The sequence below is a fragment of the Python bivittatus genome, unplaced genomic scaffold, assembly GCF_059951505.1.
Source record: "Python bivittatus isolate LINGU-HERP-01145 unplaced genomic scaffold, Pbiv_v1 ctg000350_np1212, whole genome shotgun sequence".
Classification (NCBI taxonomy): Eukaryota; Metazoa; Chordata; class Lepidosauria; order Squamata; family Pythonidae; genus Python; species Python bivittatus.
Window position 1 is genome coordinate 28,250,094 of NW_028277074.1, and position 14,095 is coordinate 28,264,188.

Here is a 14,095-nt window from a genome sequence, read left to right on the forward strand (position 1 = left end):
ATGTTTGTTGTTTAGTTTTGTGGTACCAATAAGAGGCAGATAGCCCTTAGAAATATATTTACTATTTCACTAAAAATTATAAACCAGAAGAATTTTTGAAGCTGTACATCTTTAAGTTTTAAGAATGTCTGTCAGATATCTATCTTATAGCTATTAGTAAATGCTTTCACCGGGGAATGAGGGCTGTTATCTTGGGGGGGGGGGTTGGTAAAAGTATAGGCAATTGAATGGAATATACCAGATAAGACTGAACCCAGAAGTAGAGCCGGTATCAGTATTGTCAGTACATCATCCCTAGGACTGTTCTCTCAACTGTCTTTTTGGTAGCAAGTTATATTTAAAAGTCTGAAATAATAATAACAACAACAACAACAAGAGGGCTTGAGTGATTGATTTGCTAGTGGGTTTTACCCCAGACCTAATACCTACAAATAGGAAATGCAGCTAAATATCAGATTTAATTGGTAGATTTACTAATATACTGCCTGAAGAACCCTGGACCAAAACTGTGAGTTCATTAAACGTGAAGCAATTAAAATATTTTGCATTGTAAAAATAAAAATAAGGTGAAATGGTTGCCTACTGATACATTAAAAATAGATAAGAAAAGTTAAAGATCTAAAGGCAACAGCAACAGAGGAAATGCACCTGAGTACCAACAGAGAAGAGCAGGAAAAGGCAAGGAAATATAATTAAGTAAGCAATGCAAAGATACTGAGGTCAAAAATAAAGTAGGCAAAGGTGTAATGGAGAGAGAGAATATATAGGGAAGAGATGGTATGGATATTCAGAATACTATACAGAAAAGCTTCCAAAGCTTCTGTAGATTATATTAACAAACTCAGATTTGCTTTTTCTGATACCACTTTGGTAGCTCATAGTGAGGAAGACTTAAGGAATCTCTTATTGGGGTCAGAGACAAGAGTACCAATTTGAAGCTTAATTAAAAAAAAAAAAACTCCAAAATTATGTCAGTTGATTGTGCCAAGCCAGTGCAAATATGTATAAAAACAATGGAAATAATAATAGTTATTATTTTATCTTTTCTGGGTTCAAAAATCCAAAGTAATGGTGACTGCAAACATAAATAAAGAGTTGTCTGTTTCTCATAGGAGAAAGGCTATGACAAATCTAAACATTTAAAGGCCACAGACATATTACAAATTACATACTGTCAAGACCATAATCTTCCCAGTTGTAGCACATGACTTTAAAAGCTGGACCACCAGAATGGCTTAATGATGAAAAATTGATGTTTTTGAACTATAGTCTAGGATAAAATTGTTAAGAGCACTTTGGACACCAAGAATAAATCATTCAGTACTAAATGAAGTAAAACCAGATAGCTCTGATCAGAAGCACTGATAATAAAGTGAAAGCTTAAATATTTTGTACACGTAATGTGGGAACAAGAATCTTTGGAGAAAACTCTGATGGTTGGAAAAATTGAATGCAGTCAAAAAAGAGCTGACAGAAGACAGGGAGGCTAAACACTACACTGATAATACAAGTGTGAGCTTAAAAGAACTCAAAGAATCAGTTATTGACAATTCTGGCAAATGTTTTCAATCAGGTCCCAGTGACTGAACAACTGAAGAGCATGACTGAAATCAGCTGAATTTGTCAAAAGTAAATCTTCCCAGTCTAACTTATCTCAGTTTTGATCATAGATCCTTCATAGATTGTGGAAATGCTGTACTATGATATAATATATTTGACTTCAGTAAAGCATTCTGATGAAATATCCCATGACGTTCTAATAAATAAGTTAACTAAATATTAGCTGGTTGGCATGACAAATGAATACATAGATGGCTCAAAAATCATACTTAAATAATGTTCATCAATGGTACCTCATCAAGCTGGTGTGAGATATTTAATGGACCATCTGAAATTTCAGCCCTAGGCTTTCTACTTTTCCACTTTTTTATTAATGACTTGGATTTTCAAGATTTCTTTAAAGATGAGGAGGTAGAAGAATGCACATCCAATTTGCAGGTAACCAATAGTTAATATCTTAGAAAAGAGTCATAACTTTTGATACGTTAGGTAAATGAACTGAAAATAACAGAATGAAATGGAACGAGAAAATGTGCATAAGTTTTTCACTTATGAAAACAAAATAAAAACCATAGGTTTAGGAGACAGAATTCTTGCCTTGGTAGTGACATTTGTGTGGGGGGGAAAAAAACTTGGAATAATAAAACAATAGCTTCTGGTATCCACATGCATTCAATTTCTTGGTTGGGATACAAATGGTCTGCCCTTCAGGATTTTCTTTTTAACTTTCCAGTCTAGCCAACAGACCTGCCATTTCCATGCAGATCCCAACCACCCTAATCAAGGCCAAGCTTGTTTAATTGGGGTCCTGTGAACCACCCTCTCAAGTGAACTAACATTGTAACCTGAATCTTGCTATATATAGCAATGTATTAACATATTAACATAAATGCATGAATTATGCTTTATGACAAAATCATCAGCAATGAAGTTACTGCAGTGGAACTGTGAATCTCATCTCATCTTAGGAAATCTTTTGCCTTGTGGGCAACATTAGCCATCCAGCAATGTTCAACATAATACCAGTTAAGTCCTTATCCTTTCCAACACAATTCCAAAATGTTATGAAGTCTGGTATTCATCACAGAAATGGTCCAATTTAACAGCAGTATCTTCAACCTAGGAACTTCCCATATGCACAATATACAATATATGAACAGTGAGCCATAGAATATAAAACCATCTTGAATTACTTTTCTGCTTAATAAAAATAATTTATTGAATTACTTTTCTACTTAATAAAAAGAATATGAAAATGTTTCACCTTTCTTTGTTTCCTCATTCAGTGATATTTAAAAAAATGTACAATCTGGATACAAAAGCAACTTAAATGTCAATTTACATTTGTATTGTTTCATTTTGTAGGCCTTTAAGAGGGAATTAAAAACAAAAGAGCCTGTTATCTTGAATGCACTTGAAACAGCCCGAATGTTCGTATCCGAACAGCCTCTGGAAGGACTGGAGAAGTTTTACCAGGAGCCTAGAGGTAATCACTAGAGTGCAGTAATGACATTCCAGAAGCAGTAGCAACGACTAAAATCCATGCATTCTTATTGGATCTCTGTACATATTTGCAAGTTTAATATGATACAGTAAGAATCAGGAGAATACACAGAATATAAACAGTCAGTTATCAGTTTGCAGATTTCTGAGCGTGGCAATGTTGGGCATAATTATTATGTTTAATTTATTGATCACTATTCTAATTCCTTGGGATATAGAATGTTCTAGAATGGTAAAGAATAAAACACCAATATTTAAATTTAAAGCAAGTTTATAATTTATATTTCCAGCCCCAGTACTGTTTTTGCATATTCTAACCCAATGTTGTTTCAACAGCCTATGGAAATGGGTGCTTGAAAAGTGACAGTGATATAACTCAAGTTGAATCAATGCCAGGGATCCAAGCCAGCGATACCACCCAATCTAAGCCGGTGCCGTGGATAGAGCATTTGAATATTTTTATCTATTAACAGTAAAGGAATGTTGAGATTTTGTTTTTAAACTTTATTTATGTTGTCTATGTGTTTCACTTTTAGAGTTGTCTCCAGGTGAAAGAGCCCAGAATGTAACTCAGCTCCTAAAAAGGCAGACGGGTGAGGTTAAAACAGAATGGGATAAACTGAATCTACAATCTGCCGACTGGCAAAAAAAAATCGATGAAGCCCTTGAAAGACTACAAGAGCTTCACGAGGCAATGGATGATTTGGATCTAAAACTGCATCAGGCAGAAACTGTCCACAGGTCTTGGCAGCCAGTTGGGGATTTGCTCATTGACACGCTGCAGGATCACCTTGAAAAGCTCAAGGTAAAACTGTATATTCTGTATTTCAGCATTGATTGTGTTTAGATATGCATAGCATTCTGCTGCTATAGCTCCCCCTTCGCTCAAAGAGAGTATTCGTAGTGATTTTAATTAATCACAAAAAATATGAAGATAAACTATAATAAAAGTATATTACTGCTTTCTTTAACAGTAGATGTGCCTTAAAATTTAGGGTATTGACAAATTCAAGAGACATTCAGTTTTATATGTCAAATTATTTTAGAGGTGCATTTTTAGAAGACTTCATTTGTCTATTTATTGTTAACATAACCAATTTTTATATATATATATATATATATATATATATATATATATATATACACATATTATGCAAGCATTACCAAATCTCAGCAAATAACAATTGGTTTAGGGGCTACTTACCCACTTCATAGGGTGCAAAAACCTGCTTTCATGTCTATAATATTTAGATTGATTGATTGATTGATTGATTGATTGATTGATTGATTGATTGACTGATTATGTACCATCATGTCATGGTCGACTCTTAGCAACCACATAGATAGATTTTCTCCATGATGATCTATCCCTAACCTGGTCCTTCATCTCTTCCCATGTTCACTCATTGCCACTGTAAATGAGTCCATCTACATTGCTGCTGTTTGTCATCTTCTCTTTCTTTCTATCTTTCTCAACATTAGAGCCTTCTCTAGAGAGCTAGGTATTCTCATAATGTGTCCAAAGAAGGATAATTTGAACCTGGTCATTTGTGAGAACTCTGAGATGATTTGTTTGATTATCCACTTGTTTGTTTTCTTGGTTGTCCATGGTTTTCTCGGGAGTCTTCTCCAACACCAAAAAGTCAATACTCTTTTTATCTTGCTTCTTCAAAGTCCACCTTTTGCTTCTATGGAGTGTCACAGGGAGTAATTGTGATCTTTGTAGGTATGGACTCATCACAGCATTTGAATAGTTTTTCCAAGGCCTTCATGGCTGCTGCACTTAGTGCTAGTATACAGCATATTTCTTGACTGCTAAAGAAACAGTTCCTTTACTGTTGATGGTTGATCCTAAAAGGCAGAAGCTATCCACCACTTCAATATTTTCATTGTCAAATACTATTTACAGTGGTACCTCTACTTACGAACTTAATCCGTTCCGTGACTCTGATCGCAAGTCGAGTTGATCCCAAGTCGAAGTAAATTTTCCAATAAGGTTCAATGTAATTACCGGTAATCCGTTCCAACGTCCACAGACCACACGTCAGGGGCAGAAAAACAGCCACTGACCACACGGCAGGGCGGAAAAATGGCCGCGGATCACGTGTCCGGGACGGAAAAACGGCCGCGGACCACGTGGAATGGGCAGAAAAATGGCTGTGGACCACATGGAACGGGCGGAAAATGGCTGTGGACCACGTGGAATGGGCAGAAAAATGGCCACAGACCACGTGGAACAGGCAGAAAATGGCCGCGGACCACGTGGCACAGGCAGAAAAATGGCTGCGGACCACGTGGAACGGGCGGAAAATGGCCGCGGACCACGTGGAACGGGCGGGAAATGGCTCGTAAGTCGAAGCGAGTTCGTAAGTAGAGGTAAATTTTTGGGGCCGGAGCTGATCGTATCTTGAAAATTTCATAAGTAGGGGCGTTCGTAAGAGAGGTACCACTGTACATGCTTTTTATCATATACGATACTCCAATTATATGAGTAATATCAACCTATCACTGTCTATGTCTTCTCTATGGGAAGACATAGATGAAAACAAGTTTTGTTCATTTTTTCTGATCCTGAATAGAAATGAAAACATTTTAACAATAGGTTTTTGGTCTCTAGAGGTCTGAGTAGCATCTGCCTCAATGGATGGGCATGTCTGGCACAATAGGCATTCCTTCCATCACTTCTTTGCCATAGCTCTCTGAACAGATTACCCATCCTATCTGTGGGATGGAAGGAATGGTTTAGGTAGCCCTTGATATGGGTTATCATGTGCAGATGTTTGGTATCCTCTTTAAGAGGGATGAAAAAACTTGGGGGTCCAGGGGGTCCTACTTATGGCTTCTTCTAACTTGTAACTTGATTTGTTTTTCTGAGAGTCAATTTCCTCTCTGTTTCTCTCTCTCTCTGTCCTACTCTTTGCAACCTAGTTTTTCCAATTCCTTGGTTTCCACTCACATTCTTCATGGTTATCCCTTCTTTCTTTTAGCCTTGCCTTCACTTGGTCGCCCTATTCCTCTTCCTTTTTTCACTATCATCTCTGTACATCCTTTTGCAACAATATGTGGCTTAGGTAATCACATGCCTTATAAAGGATCATTTCTTCTTATTAGAATGCATCATGAAAATATGGTTTTTAGCAATCTATATGTAGTTGACAGCTGAATTATATTTCAGGATGCATTACTAAAGCAAAACATAACCTGTGGTGTTAAATAATGTTTGTTGGTATTGCTAGTATAAGGAAAATCACTTGTATAGAGTACAGTTGTTTTTCAACAAGCTAGAATTTATCTTTTTCATTTTGAAGAAATGGACATAATCCCCTATGAGCAACCACAGTCAGGTCAGGTCTTTTCTGTCAAAGAGAAGACAGTGAAATCAGTACTGCAGATTAGGTGACTGTAACTCTTGCTTCTATTGCCACTGTAGAATGTAGATCTGAAGCCTTGTGAGACATATGCTGGCAACAGTATATTTGTATGCCGAGTTTGTATGTGTCGGTTTATAAGATATCAGAAAGGTTCTACTGAGTTCAAGGTTGATAGGCACACGCATTGGATTAGATGGACATGAGAGATTTCTAGCAATGGGCAAAGAACCTATGGTTTGTTCTCCTCTGAGATTTCCTCAAGGGTCTGTACAGGTTTAAGATTAAAAATCTATTTTATGTGTTTTTGGACTATTCAGATATTTTGTACCCTTTATGGGTAATATCAAATTACACTTTTGCATACTTTATGACAGCTCTGTGGAAAAAAATGAAAAATTTCTTTCAGAACTTTCACCAGCAACAAATTGCAGTTGTTTATAAACAAATCTGTTACCATAACAAGTCATCTTGATTTTCATATTAGCATTTCATATATTCAGATTAATCATATCATGGTTTGGAGATGCTGCTTATTAAACTATTATAGGTAGTCCTCGCTAAATGGTCGTTTGTTTAACTACAGTTCAAAATTATGATGGCCTTGGAAAAAGTGTTTATATGACCTGTACTCACACTTATGACCATCGCAAACTGTTACAGCACCCCCCATGGTCATGTGATTCCAATTTGTGACCTTTTTTATGGTTGTTAAATGAATCGCTGCGGTCATTAAGCAAATCACATGTTGGTTAAGCGAATTCTGGCAAAAAAGTCCATTGACGAAACTGGATTTGCTTAACGACCATGTGATTCACTTAACAACTGTGGTGATTCACTTAATGACCATCATAAAAATGGTCATAAAATTGGGTCCGGTCACGTGTTGACTTGATTAATGACTGCCCTGCTTAATTACCAATTTTCCAGTCCATATGATGGTCATTAAGCAAGGACTACAAGGACTTTCATTACTTGTTGTTATTTTTAGTACATGATATTTTACTGCTAATATGGAACAATATGAAAGAAATTTTTAGGGCTCTTTTTTTCAGACGAGTTCCATTATTCTAAAGATTTGTAAAAAATATATATATTATCTAGTATGGAATCAAAATTTTATCTGTTATTTGATATTTCCATATTTGTCTTGCAGTATTAGATACTGAAACTGATTCCCACACAAACAGGTATCCCAATATTTGCCAGGAATTTAAAGAACTCAGATAATAATTCTCAGATTTAGCCTAAATAGGAGATAAATTCATTATATTATGACTATATTTAGTGGTTTTGACAGTAGGTAATCAGCATTAGATTGAAATATGCTATTTTATTCCAAGTATGTTCTTGAGCTTTATAAAAGTTGCATATAATAATTATATCATTTTCCATTAAATTTCATTAAATACTTTGTATAGAACAGTATAGCAAAAATCCAGTTTAATTGCATTTGTTGTTCAGTCATTGTGTCCGACTCTTCGTGACCCCATGCACATTATTGCATAGCCAGTCCATAAATAAATCATATCCATATTTTAACACTTCTTCGGTTACTATTTACATATGCGGTCTTAGTATTTTTAAACATTTTTACAGCTTTTGTGACTTTCTCATCACCATTTTTTGGATACTAACATTTATATCATTTGCTTTAATTCTATAGTAGATTGTTCTTATTCCTATACCAATTTCTTCTACTTTTATTTTTAATTCCATTCAGTCTGCTGGACATGTCTTTAATTATCTTTGCCATGTCTAAAACAATGGGCTTTTATTTCCATCAAGATTGCACTGCAATTTTTATCTTTGCCATGTCTAAAACAATGGGCTTTTATTTCCATCAAGATTGCACTGCAATTTATTTGCTTCTATTAATCTTAAATGTTCCTTGCTTTCTTTGACTGCACTTTTGCAATAATTTTTTTAACTCTATCCGTATTGTGTAGTATTTTTCATTCTCATTTTTTACAGCAGTCAGTTATTTACAATTTTTTTGTCTCATTAATATATTTTTTTTACTTAAACATTCCAACTAGCATCCTTTATCACATTTTCTATTAGCATAACTCCACATCCTTCTCTGCTACTCTAAATCATAGTTCTTTTCATTTCCAACCAGCTTCCCCATCTGCTTTCCTGATATCCATTTTCCATTCATTCTCTTGGGAGTTTAGTCTATCTTCTAATGCTTTTCCATACAAGATGCTTACCAGTTGTCATTCTTATTCATTACAGGTCATGAAATGACCCAATTAATTTTTCTGTATTCTCTCGTCTTATTCCTACCTAATTTATGTCACCTAATTTTTCTCCCAGATCCAATTCATTGAGAATACTACACAAATTTTCTCATATTTGTTTCTTTGATTATCACAATCCACTGGAATATAACATGCAACTATTAATAACTTATGGATTCTAACTTTCATGTACACTACAATAACTTAACTAGATAACTCTAATTCATAATTATGGCATTCATTTTAGCCCTCATTCACAATTAAACCTGCAACTTTACCTTACTGCATTTATTAATCAAATGAACTCCACAGAATCAGGCCAGCTTCATTCAGATCTCCTTCCTCTTTCTCTGAGTTTCATAGGCACATTCTATTTTATTTCATTCATTTATTGTATTTGTTAATTTGTGCCTTTTACCATTTATTCTTGTATTCCAATAGTGATCTTATATATATGATAGCAATATTTGCTTATTTTGAAAGCAAAATAAATACTTTGTAGAAAGGTTAAAAAGAATGCAAGAAACAAGTATTTGAAAAATCACAAAGAGAGCTGTGTCATCCTACTGGGGTAACCAGGTAGCAAATGATTGAAACTCTGTTACTATTTGAATTATACAGTTCTGGACTAGAAGAGGAATAAATTCAGATGATTATTCTCCAGCTCCACAATATGTGTCTGCTAGGGACAAAATTATTTGGAGAATGAGAAACATGATTCTTCTTTTTCCATGTGAAACATCCTTGCTATGGGAAACTCATACAGGAATATTTAGGTGTTTTGCTTTGCTTTGTTTTGTTTTAGAGAGGATGGAAGAGAGACAAAAACTTTACCTTTGCTGTAAAGAGATAATCCCAGATCACACACGCTTTCCGAGAAAATCTTTGTCTGGAACTTATTTTAATACTCTGGACAATTATGAACATAGTTGTAACTATTTACTTAACTTGACCTTAAGCCGATAAATCAAACTCATAAATTCTTATTTTTTGCCTATCATCCCAACATTGTCTGTCCATACATAGCATAAAGCTAAGTTTTTCGTTTTGGTAAGCATACTTCACCAATTTCAATAGAATATTTGTATGGACATACTGAGACAAAATATGAGTTTTTTAGTGGAAAGATTTTTAGTAATCTTTAAGTAAATCTTTTAGTAAAAGATTTTTAGTAATCTTTAACTAGACCTTTGTTAACGTACTGGATGTACTGAATCATACTCCTCTAAGGATAATTTGTGCCTTTTTAATCTTTTCCAAAGTTCATCAAATAATGTTTTCAAAAGCTTGCATCATAGTAGAAAACTTATAGAGAAAATCCTAAATTAAGAGTCCCTCTATTTCTTCTTCTGGAGTGGAGGTGTTATTTTCTTTTTAACAACAGAAGAAAAAGCAGATATGGTGAAAGGGGCAAGTTAATTTATTAATCATTAATGAGAATAAATGGAGCAGAAGGTTGTTTTTCCCTGAGAGACTCAATAGCCTTGCTGACAGTTTCTTGAACTGAAAATAAAATTGCTGAGTACCAGGTACATAATTGGGGAAATAGTAGCATCCTGGACTTTGGCTAAGATAAATATGGTGATTTAGTTTGGATTAGAGTGACCTACTTGGCTTTGGCCATATGCAGTAGGAGGCAGAATTTGAGAGAAGAAGGAGGGATGGGGAATTATATTGGTCTATTATAATTCTACCTTCCTGAAAAGGTGCCTTGCCTGGAGTACTTTTAGTGTTCCAGATGGAACAATAGCACTATTCTGGAGAGGTGATAGATTGATAAAGACTGTCCACTCCAGGAGGCTGATGGATCTGCTTTGGGGATGTTCCTTCCACCATCAGGCAATTCTGTTAAAACCCTGACTGACCTATAAAATAGGAAATGGGCCATGCAATAGAAACAACCATCTTTTAATGGTCTTTCCTGCTGAGTACAGTTAATCAAACTGCCTGGTTTTCAAAGAAGCTGTTGGCAATAAAGTGAAAGGGACTAGAGTGCTGTTAGCATAGGAAAAAAAAAAAACTCATTTGAAAGAATAGCCTGTGACAGCGATGCTACTGAAGAAATCCTTTGTCTCTGCTATTACTGTGTCTCAGCAGAGCTGTGTAGTTTAGCATTTTGGGTATACAGAAGCCTGTTGAATTCTGGTGCATGAGAATGAAGATCAGAGAAAAGCCTATTTTAATACTTTTTCCCCACTATTTATTGTTCAAATTACTCATCTCCATGTTGACTTGAATGCTGTGGTTGATAACAGATTGAGTAGATATAATCTTGGCTGTATAATGCAACTTCTCAGTATGGACAGGAAACTTAGAAAGGGGAGAATTCCAGGGTGCATGTTTCTGAAGTTCTGAAAGTGGGTAGATTAATAATGGAAGAAGAGCTTAGAGGAGAATATTTTTACAAGGAGATCTCTCTCTCTCTCTCTCTCTCTCTCTCTCTCTCCCCCTCCCACTCCCTCTCTCTCCCCTCTCACCCCTATGGGTGGTATGTGTCTTCCTCAATGTCAGGTCCTCTACCAGAGGCTTGGGAGTTTGCGGGTTCTGCACAGTATCTGAGCTGTTCCTAGCCCTGTACTGTTCTGGATAGAGAGCTCTGATGTTGTTCCTGGGATCTGTTGGAGCCACTTTCCCAGCTTAGGAGTCACAGCCCCAAGTGCTCCTACCACCCCTGTAACCACTTTGGCCTTGACTTTCCATATCATCTCTAGTTCCTGCTTCAGGCCCTGATACTTCTCCAGCTTCTCATACTCCTTCTTCCTGATGTTGCTGTCACTTGGCACTGCTACATCTATCACCACTGCTATTTTCTGGTCTTTGTCTACTACCACGATGTCTGGTTGATTGGCCAGTACCTGCGTGTCCATCTGGATCTGGAAGTCCCACAGGATCTTAGTCCTGTTATTCTCCATGACTTTCTGTGGAATCTCCCATCTGGATTTGGGAGGGTCTAGCCCATACACTGTGCAGATGTTCCTGTACACAATGCCAGCTACTTGGTTGTGTCATTCAGTGTATGCTGCTCCTGCCTACATCTTACACCCTGCCATTATGTGTTGGACTGTCTCTGAGGCCTCTCTGCACAGTCTGCACCTTGGATCCTGTCTAGTATGGTAGACCCCTGCTTCTATGGATCTGGTGCCTGTCCTTGTGCTGTTATGATCAGTGCCTCAGTGGTGTCTTTTAGTCGAGCCCTTTCCAGCCATTGGTAGAATTTCCCAATGTCAGCCACCTCAGCTATCTGTTGATGGTACACCCCATGCAGGGGTTTGTCTTGCCATGGTACTTCCTCTGCTTGAACTTCCTCCCATGTCTGCTGCTGCCTCAGGTATTCTCTCAGCAGCTTATCTTTGGGTGCCATCTTACTGATGTACTCCTGGATGCTCTGGGTTTCATCCAGGACAGTGGCTTTGACATTGACCAGACCCTGCCTTCCCTCTTTCCAGTGGGTGTACAGTCACTGGGTATTGGACTTGGGGTGGAAACCTCTGTACATTGTGAGGAGCTTCCAGATCTTTACATCAGAGGCCTACATGTCCTCCTTTGGCCATCTCACTATACTGGCAAGATATCTGGTGGCTGGCAGGGCGTACGTGTTGATGGCATGGATCTTGTTCTTCCCATTGAGCTGGCTTTTCAGGACCTGAAAAGAGCATAGTGCTGTCTTCCTTGCTCCTCATCGTGGTTCCCATGGGACTCTGGGATCCCAAGGTACTTGTAGCTGGTCTGCATGTCTGCTATGTGGCCCACTGGTAGTTCCACCCCATCAGTCTTAATTACCTTCCCTCTCTTTACTACCATCCAGCCACAGTTCTCCATCCCGAATAACCTCCCAATATCCTCACTGTAGATCCATGTCTGGTGGATCAGCAAGTCAATGTCTCATTCACTCTTAGCATACAGCTTGGTGTCATCCATGTAGAGGAGGTGGCTGATAGTAGTTCCACTCCTGAACTTGTATCCATATCCAGTCCTTGTAATTATCTGGCTGAGGGGGTTCAAGCCAATGCAGAACAGCAGTGGGGACAGCACATCACCTTGGTATATGTAGCACTTGATGGCCACTTGTGTGACTTGTCTTGAGTTGACTTCCAGTCTTGTCTTCCACAGTCCCATTGAATTCTTGAGGATAATATATAATATATATCGCCCAGAGTTCCCCCACTGGGGGGAGATGGGCGGTTGAAAAATTTAATAAATAAATAAATAAAATAAATATATTTATAATATATAATATATAATAAGGATTGATTATGTATATCTTGATTAAAGAACCTTTGGCTTTAGTATCTCAAAATGTTCCATCTTGTCAAATTTAGTATCTCAAATGTTCCATATTACCTAACAACTTTACAAAAGCTTTCAAGGAAATCATCCAGGATGATTTCTTGCCAGTATGTGAATGGCAGAAAACTACCATTCTTTTCCAAAAACTACAAACCCAAAGAGGCTGGGTTATTTTGGAGACAAGTTTGGGATAAATGGGAATGAAAAATCTGAAGCCTAGTTTAGTTTGCTAGTTGCACAGCTAGTTATAGTGGTTAGAATTTGCTTCATTTTCTGTCTGCTTAGACATTAGAATACTGCAGTACACACTATGTTGAATAACTGATGGAGACAGCTGAGGATCCTTTGATTTATGCAAAATAGGTCTAAACATTTATGAATCTGTGTCAAAAGAGATAAGAACAATTTTATATTTGCAAGCCTTAAGGACCAGTGGTAACCCTTAAGTGGTTTTAGGACTCGGCCATCTTAAGCAGTACCTTCAATTGTCTCTTATCCTATCCATTTATAAGATATTCAAATACTTAGCTCATTTGCATGAAAATAAATTAGACTGGTAAGCATGAAAAAGGACTTTTTGTGTATAAATGTGTTATAACTTCATAGGGATTTTCCCATTCTTCATGTTGGTATACTTAGAATATTGTTTTCTTTATGATCAAGTATTCTAAATTCAAAATTAATATTATTCTTATTCAGAACCAAAAAGGATTTTTTATTGTAATAGTCTTAGGATATCTCTATTGTGAGCAATTCTCATGGCTCATTGTTTCACTGAGTCTCATCTAAATTATTTGTTTGTTCAGTTTGTATTCCAACGTTCCATATAAAATGTATTCCATTCTGAAATATTTGTCAAAATTTCACTGCTTCCCCCCCCCCTTTTTTTTCTTTTAAACAAGCTCTGCGTCACTTTTGGGATCTTTCTATCTCTAATATATCTCAGTGCAATGTAACAAATGGAAAGTTTGGTATGGGACATTAAGCTGATTTCTGGCATTAACCTGTCATTACAAAGGGGGATTAGATATATAAAAGCATAAATATAAGACCCATATATTTCCTCCTGTTTCTTTTCAAGCACTGCATTTGGTTATCACCCACAGCACTGTTGATTGCACTAGCGTAATTGCC

General features: G+C 36.7%; 1 protein-coding gene across 18 annotated transcripts in view; it reads left to right on the forward strand.

Moving 5' to 3' along the window:
* DMD (dystrophin) overlaps nucleotides 1-14,095 on the forward strand; it is an 886,326-nt gene that overhangs the window by 730,637 nt on the left and 141,594 nt on the right. For all 18 annotated transcript variants that reach the window (XM_088144802.1, XM_088144803.1, XM_088144790.1 and 15 more), the window contains 2 exons: nucleotides 2,926-3,046; nucleotides 3,600-3,868. In XM_088144802.1, coding sequence (XP_088000928.1) covers nucleotides 2,926-3,046; nucleotides 3,600-3,868 — 390 coding nt within the window. The remainder of the gene's footprint in view (nucleotides 1-2,925; nucleotides 3,047-3,599; nucleotides 3,869-14,095) is intronic.